Source organism: Oncorhynchus gorbuscha, linkage group LG03, assembly GCF_021184085.1.
Source record: "Oncorhynchus gorbuscha isolate QuinsamMale2020 ecotype Even-year linkage group LG03, OgorEven_v1.0, whole genome shotgun sequence".
In the NCBI taxonomy this organism is placed as follows: domain Eukaryota; kingdom Metazoa; phylum Chordata; class Actinopteri; order Salmoniformes; family Salmonidae; genus Oncorhynchus; species Oncorhynchus gorbuscha.
In genome coordinates this window covers 61841297-61849271 of record NC_060175.1, presented here as the reverse complement: position 1 = coordinate 61849271, position 7975 = coordinate 61841297, and the positions used below count along the sequence as shown (strand labels likewise).

General features: G+C 41.9%; 2 protein-coding genes across 7 annotated transcripts in view; both read right to left on the bottom strand.

Annotated features, from left to right (window-relative positions):
* Window positions 1-1254, bottom strand: or90j1 (odorant receptor, family 90, subfamily J, member 1). The gene has a single exon (XM_046343195.1). It carries the CDS (start codon window positions 1250-1252, stop codon window positions 320-322), a length of 933 nt encoding a protein of 310 aa, XP_046199151.1. The 5' UTR covers window positions 1253-1254; the 3' UTR covers window positions 1-319.
* Window positions 1255-2381: 1127 nt separating this feature from the next.
* Window positions 2382-7975, bottom strand: part of LOC124031664 (RNA-binding protein 39-like) — a 32679-nt gene continuing 27085 nt past the window's right edge. For all 6 annotated transcript variants that reach the window (XM_046343190.1, XM_046343194.1, XM_046343191.1 and 3 more), the window contains 3 exons: window positions 6028-6133; window positions 2790-2868; window positions 2382-2524 (listed from right to left, as the gene is read on the bottom strand). In XM_046343190.1, the coding sequence (XP_046199146.1) occupies window positions 2424-2524; window positions 2790-2868; window positions 6028-6133 (286 nt within the window). In that variant the 3' untranslated portion in view covers window positions 2382-2423. The remainder of the gene's footprint in view (window positions 2525-2789; window positions 2869-6027; window positions 6134-7975) is intronic.

Sequence of the window (7975 nt, the reverse complement as noted above, 5' to 3'; positions counted from 1 at the left end):
TGCATTTAAAAGTAACACAATTTAATGAAATGTTCCGTATGTAAGCAATAAGCATTACCTGCTGTGCTTGATAAAAGGCCAATACCAGATTACAGAGCAGATGGTTTATTACTTAGGTGTGCAGTATAGCGATAATTGCACACGTTTAAACTCACGACTACATTATTTCACCATTGGCTCTTTCAACTGCAGGTATCATGCAACAAGTGGAGCACTGCACCTGACAACATTCATGTAAGTGCAGTAGAAATGTCTAGTTGCAATGTTCTACATGTTTCACTGGTTTACCCCACTGAATAAGCCCTGAGTGCTTTAGGTTTCAGTTCGGTTTCACCACCGGATTGGTTTTCATACAAAGAAGAGAACCCTTCATGTGCTTCTTAAACTTCTGATCTCGTAGACCGTAGATGAGAGGGCTGAGCAGCTGGGGTAACATGTTAGTTATGATGTTATTGCAGAACAGTATGATGGAGCGGAAGTTGGGGAAGAGGATGATGAGGGTAGTGTCCATGACAGGAGTGATGTAGGACAGCATACAGAGTAGCAGCTGCACCCCATGCAGTAGTATAGTAATCTGGGCTTTTCTGGCTGAAACTGGATCGGAGGTTGCAGCTTTGGCTGAAAGCATCACTCTAAAGTAAGTGTAGATCAATATGATCCACACAAAGCACATGTAAAGGATATTGGCGGCATAGTTGTTGTTATAATTGTGAACTGAGTCAAAGACATTCTGATGATAGCACATCCTACCGGTAGAGAAAAATGACAAAGGCTTTAAGACAAAGGCGATAATGACATTTATGAACCCAGGGATGGCCCCCACAACCCAAATACAGGCGATGAGCACATAGGTCCTACTCACTGTGCAGATCAGAGGGTGCTGTAAAGGATGACAGATGGCTACAAAGCGTTCAATAGACATGATTGCCAAGTTCAGAGGAGCATTCTTATGAGTGTTGCTTCCTATTAGAATCAGAATTATACACACGGACACATTTAGGAAAGGGCAGACATATGACATGACAAGCAAGAGCACAATGAAAGACATCTTGATGCTGTCATTGATGATCAGCTGCATGTACAGGATGTACCTGGAGTCGCTGTGGAAGGTCACATTGGTGAAGAAGGTGTACAACAAGGTCCCATTGATATAGTTAATAACAAGGCCAAACAGAACCACTGCGATGTTCTTGAACAAAGCCTCCTCAAAGAAGTCTCTTCGCCCACTGGGGGAGGAGAAGTTGCTAGTCATCCCTGTGGCCTCTGGTGAAGAACCAGAGAACCGAACACCAACGATGAACCTGTTACCTATCTCTCACTGCTACCTCTAAGGTGTGTGAAGAGCAGACACTATAGTAGCGGTCTCCAAAACACGATAAAGGAAGATGCATTAAGTACAGATGTGCTATGAAATTAATCAAGAAAAAGATCATGATAAAGAACACATGGCTACTGTTAACCATTGTGGTTCCTTGAAAATGGATGAGAAATGTCTTACCCCTCTTTGAAGGGGGCTGAAGGGTTTCTTATAGTCACTGGTGTAGAAAACAAGTCACCCACTTGGTGATAAAACATAAGATGCATACATAGGATGATGTACTCAAGGGTCCCAGCCTAAATGTCAAAAACCAAGGTACAGTAAAGGGACCAACATTTGGGTACGAGTTCATGTTTATTTGTGAAGTCTGCAGGCTCTCAACAGATCACTGCTGACTTGGGACCTGTAGAGTTCTACATATAAACATCTTATCGTGGGGGCTTAGGGGACCCAGTGACATTTCACATTCTCCTCAGAGTCAATCCCAAGTGACTCCTTAAAATGGTTATTACCAGAATGCATCACTGTCAAGCAATTCTCATAAGATGCTGTTGACAAAAGTTAGGAATGATTTGATGCGAGTTTCATAATTGGCATTCATGGGAGTTAGTAGTGCTGTCCTAAGGGATTGAATTGTGAGTTGAGAAAAGTCAAGACTATCTGAAGCACAAAACTTCTAAATCTATTGACCAGTTCTGTACTGCTAAATGTATTGATTTATCAAATCAGTACAATACCCATGGAGTAACTGTGTAGGAATACAATTTCTACAGATGCAGGTTTACTCTATATTTAAACAGTATAATTATAAAGCAGGAGATGGGGTTGTGTAAACACCAACTTAGAGAATAAGACCAGCTGTTGTAAACCAGGTTATGACAAATACATAGGACTTTGAATTGCAGCTACAGAAATGTGTGACTACAGAAGAACTCAAGCTTAGCCTAATAGCTGTCAGACTGAACAAGAAAACATTGCGTGATGATAGGGTGGATTGGTACAGTAATTTGCTACTATGTTCAATAAGATCCCAAAATATTGGCAAAAATGATGTACATTCTTGAAGCCAACAGGCATTGTGACATCTACCCCATGCATGGCAGAATCATTGCCGCACAGGCATCAATAATTGGGCTGCAGTTACCGAATCAGGAAAAAGGTTATGGTAGGTCGGAAAAGGTACGAACGCTGCAGTGATCATTTTACCTACAGAGAGAGAAGAAAAAAAACATTCCATCAATACTTGTCAAATACATATGAATTAGTCATGTATTAAATGTAGAAACCTGAGAGTTCAAAAGAACACAATCTAGCTACAGATTACAAATCAGCAGCAAAAATTCCCTAAACATGGTACTATTTCATTTTGGTTAATTCCCACCATCCCTAGCCACAAACATAACTGATTTAAATGCAAGGTATAAATATAAAATAATGACCATACATAATCCATTGGTACGAGGATACACACCAGCAAACCACCGCCCATGTAGCGCATTCACTGCAGCCATTGCTGTTGGGATTGTCGGGCATTTCATGTACACGTTGCCCTAAAAAGGAAAGGAAGAAGGTAAGGGTAAACTATCAATCTGCAACAGACCATTTGATAGGTAAAAACGTAGAAACATACATTTCTACATTAAGTCCATAATATAAAACAAAGAAATGGTAACTGCATTTATCATTTATTTACAAAGTGCGCAATTTGCTAGACCACCTCAGACCTATCCACTTCTATAAAGTTGTCATAAAGTTGCCCTGTTGTAAGTTTATGACCGCCATAAATACATTTCTCCCTTCTCTCCACACTACAGAATGGACTCTTGGAAAGCCCATTGTTAACATTAAAAAGGTTGGGGAAAGGTACAATATTTCTGTAATCCAACCAGTTGAAAGTGTCCGTTGGTACTTAAAGAATATGTCGTCAGATCAGTTGGTGTATTAGACATTATATCTGATGATAGGACGACAGATTGTATCTTGGAAAGGCTACACATTCTAGTTAACAGATTCACATGGAATTGTTGTGCAATTTAAAATGTTTAAATATAAAACGTAATTTTAGATTCTAAATGAGAGAATTGTTTTCATAAAGTAAACTATACTCACTCAGTGGCCACACCCAAGTGAACAGACATTGGTTGAGAACTATGAAACACACCCCCTTCTCTCCCCCAATACAAAAGTCTGTTGATGGAAGTCAACTTAGGTTCTCGATGACGTGAGGACTGGTGTCCATACGTTTAAAACGGCGCGAGCTGATTATGGCAAAATTAACTTTGAACTCATTCACTAAAGAAATGATAACTCGACTTCTAGGATGTATCAGCTGCAGCTGTAACCGTACGTGGCCTAGGAAGGGACAGGGTAAACCAGTCATCCATCCATCGAAGCACATTTCAGTGTTAATATACATCTTGCATTTTCCTTATCCGAATGGGCAGTTATTAGAATTCATAAGATTCTATATTTATGGCAGCATAGCTTCTCAAGGACCCAATCCTTTTGTTCCTCAGTCTTCCCTCCCTTTCATTCAAACCCAACCCCCTTTCTTTGTTTAAATCAGCTGTCATATCGGTTTAGTCCGCTAGGGACTTTCTTTTATGACATGATTTGTAATCAATGTATGCTCCAGCCTGTGTATATGTAATTCTGTGTGATCATTTACAGTGGGGCAAAAAAAGTATTTAGTCAGCCACCAATTGTGCAAGTTCTCCTACTTAAAAAGATGAGGCCTGTAATTTTCATCATAGGTACACTTCAACTATGACAGACAAAATGAGAAAAAAATCACATTGTAGGATTTTTAATGAATTTATTTCCAAATTATGGTGGAAAATAAGTATTTGGTCACCTACAAACAAGCAAGATTTCAAATTAAATAATTTACCTTTGATGAGCTTTGGATGTTTTCACTCACGAGACTCCCAGTTAGATAGCAAATGTTCCTTTTTCCCCCAAAAATATATATATTTTTTGGCGAAATAGCTCCGTTTGTTCTTCACGTTTGGCTGAGAAATCGACCGGAAACGGTCACTACCACCGCAAAAAATATTCAAAATTAACTCCATAATATCGACAGAAACATGGCAAACGTAGTTTATAATCCTCAAGGTGTTTTTCAAATATCTATTCGATAATATATGAACCGGGACTGGTGGATTCTTAGTAGGAGAGAGAGAAACAATGGCCGCATTTGTCCTTTACGCACAAAACAGAGACTTCAGCTGACCGTTGACGTTCAGGCTCATTTTTCAAAATAAAAGCCTGAAACTATGTATTGTGACACTAGACACATTAGGGAAGCCATAGAAAAAGGACTCTGGTTGATATCTCATTCACTGCTCAATAGGGACACATAGGAACGCAGAGCTTTCTATATAAGAATCCCTTCCTGATTGGATTTTTCTCAGGCTTTCGCCTGCAATATCAGTTCTGTTATACTCACAGACAATATTTTTACAGTTTTGGAAACTTTAGAGTGTTTTCTATCCTAAGCTGTCAATTATATGCATATTCTAGCATCTTGTCCTGACAAAATAGCCATTTACTTTGGGGACGTTATATTTCCAAAAATGAAAATAGTGCCCCCTAGATTCAAGAGGTTAACCTCTAGGGTAGGGGGCAGCATTCTGAATTTTGGATGAAAAGCATGCCCAAATTAAACGGCCTGCTACTCGGACCCAGAAAATATGATATGCATATAACTGGTAGATTTGGATAGAAAACACTAAAGTTTCCAAAACTGTTAAAATAGTGTCTGTGAGTATAACAAAACTTATTTAGCAGGCGAAAACCTGAGAAAAATCCATTCAGGAAGTCGTTTTTTGTTGTAGTTTTCTATTCAATGCCATTACAGTATCCATTGACTTAGGACTCTATTTGCAGTTCCTATGCCTTCCAATAGATGTCAACGGTCTTTAGAAATCATTTCCGGCTTGTATTCTTATAAATGAGGGAGTAAGACCAGTCTGAACGAGTGGACTTAGGACTCCATTTGCAGTTCCTATGACGTGACGTGAGTTTCAGGCGCATTTCTTGTTTACCTTTTATATTGATGACGTTATTGTCCGGTTGAAATATTATAGATCATTTAGGCTAAAAAACAACCTGAGAATTGAATATAAACATCGTTTGACATGTTTCTATGAACTTTATGGATACAATTTTGATTTTTTTGTTTGATTGACTGAGTTTGAGCCTGTGGATTACTGAAGAAAACACGCTAACAAAACAGAGGTATTTGGATATAAAGAGACTTCAAACAAAAGGAACATTTGAGTAAATTAATTTCTTCTGATTGCCACCATATGAAGATCAAAGGTAAGGGATTAATTTTATCTCTATTTCTGAGTTTTGTAACGCTTCTAACTGGGCTATGTTCTGGGCTAGGTATGCTTTCGCCGAAAAGCATTTTATAAATATGACACTGTGGTTGGTTTAACAAGAAGTTCATCTTTAAACCTATGTAAAATATGTTTTGTCTTCTGAATTTTTATAATGAGCTTTTCTGTAATTGAATTTGCCGCTCTGCAACCTCACTGGATGTTGGCCAGATGGGACACCCTAGAAAGGTTAACGAGTTAATTGTTGCATGGTTTAATTCAATCATGTAATCAATCAAACGTTAGGTAATCGATTTGATAAAGTAGCCTGTCATAATTTAATCAGTCAGAGACACAACAAAGTGCATTTCAAAAGTGGATTACCTGAGGAGAGTTCTTGTCAAGGTATATGTGGACAATTCCACCGTGTTTGTTGCACTCCTCAATGATGTCATCTTGAATCTCGACATCCCAGCCAGGTTCATTTTCCCTGCAAAAGAGGCAGGTAATTTCAAGCCATTCATCAAACTCATCTGACCTAACCCAGCTTCAGGAAATGATCAGTTACATTAACATTAAAGTAAATACTTTTGGGCTCCCAGAAACATGGCATATTACATTTACATTTACATTTAAGTCATTTAGCAGACGCTCTTATCCAGAGCGACTTACAAATTGGTGCATTCACCTTATGACATCCAGTGGAACAACCACTTTACAATAGTGCATCTAAATATTTTAAGGGGGGAGGGGGTGAGAAGGATTACTTTATCCTATCCTAGGTATTCCTTAAAGAGGTGGGGTTTCAGGTGTCTCCGGAAGGTGGTGATTGACTCCGCTGTCCTGGCGTCGTGAGGGAGTTTGTTCCACCATTGGGGAGCCAGAGCAGCGAACAGTTTTGACTGAGCTGAGCGGGAACTGTACTTCCTCAGTGGTAGGGAGGCGAGCAGGCCAGAGGTGGATGAACGCAGTGCCCTTATTTGGTTGTAGGGCCTGATCAGAGCCTGGAGGTACTGAGGTGCCGTTCCCCTCACAGCTCCGTAGGCAAGCACCATGGTCTTGTAGCGGATGCGAGCTTCAACTGGAAGCCAGTGGAGAGAGCGGAGGAGCGGGGTGACGTGAGAGAACTTGGGAAGGTTGAACACTAGACGGGCTGCGGCGTTCTGGATGAGTTGTAGGGGTTTAATGGCACAGGCAGGGAGCCCAGCCAACAGCGAGTTGCAGTAATCCAGACGGGAGATGACAAGTGCCTGGATTAGGACCTGCGCCGCTTCCTGTGTGAGGCAGGGTCGTACTCTGCGGATGTTGTAGAGCATGAACCTACAGGAACGGGCCACCGCCTTGATGTTAGTTGAGAACGACAGTTTGTTGTCCAGGATCACGCCAAGGTTCTTAGCGCTCTGGGAGGAGGACACAATGGAGTTGTCAACCGTGATGGCGAGATCATGGAACGGGCAGTCCTTCCCCGGGAGGAAGAGCAGCTCCGTCTTGCCGAAGTTCAGCTTGAGGTGGTGATCCGTCATCCACACTGATATGTCTGCCAGACATGCAGAGATGCGATTCGCCACCTGGTCATCAGAAGGGGAAAGGAGAAGATTAATTGTGTGTCGTCTGCATAGCAATGATAGGAGAGACCATGTGAGGTTATGACAGAGCCAAGTGACTTGGTGTATAGCGAGAATAGGAGAGGGCCTAGAACAGAGCCCTGGGGGACACCAGTGGTGAGAGCGCGTGGTGAGGAGACAGATTCTCGCCACGCCACCTGGTAGGAGCGACCTGTCAGGTAGGACGCAATCCAAGCGTGGGCCGCGCCGGAGATGCCCAACTCGGAGAGGGTGGAGAGGAGGATCTGATGGTTCACAGTATCGAAGGCAGCCGATAGGTCTAGAAGGATGAGAGCAGAGGAGAGAGTTAGCTTTAGCGGTGCGGAGCGCCTCCGTGATACAGAGAAGAGCAGTCTCAGTTGAATGACTAGTCTTGAAACCTGACTGATTTGGATCAAGAAGGTCATTCTGAGAGAGATAGCGGGAGAGCTGACCAAGGACGGCACGTTCAAGAGTTTTGGAGAGAAAAGAAAGAAGGGATACTGGTCTGTAGTTGTTGACATCGGAGGGATCGAGTGTAGGTTTTTTCAGAAGGGGTGCAACTCTCGCTCTCTTGAAGACGGAAGGGACGTAGCCAGCGGTCAGGGATAAGTTGATGAGCGAGGTGAGGTAAGGGAGAAGGTCTCCGGAAATGGTCTGGAGAAGAGAGGAGGGGATAGGGTCGAGCGGGCAGGTTGTTGGGCGGCCGGCCGTCACAAGACGCGAGATTTCATCTGGAGAGAGAGGGG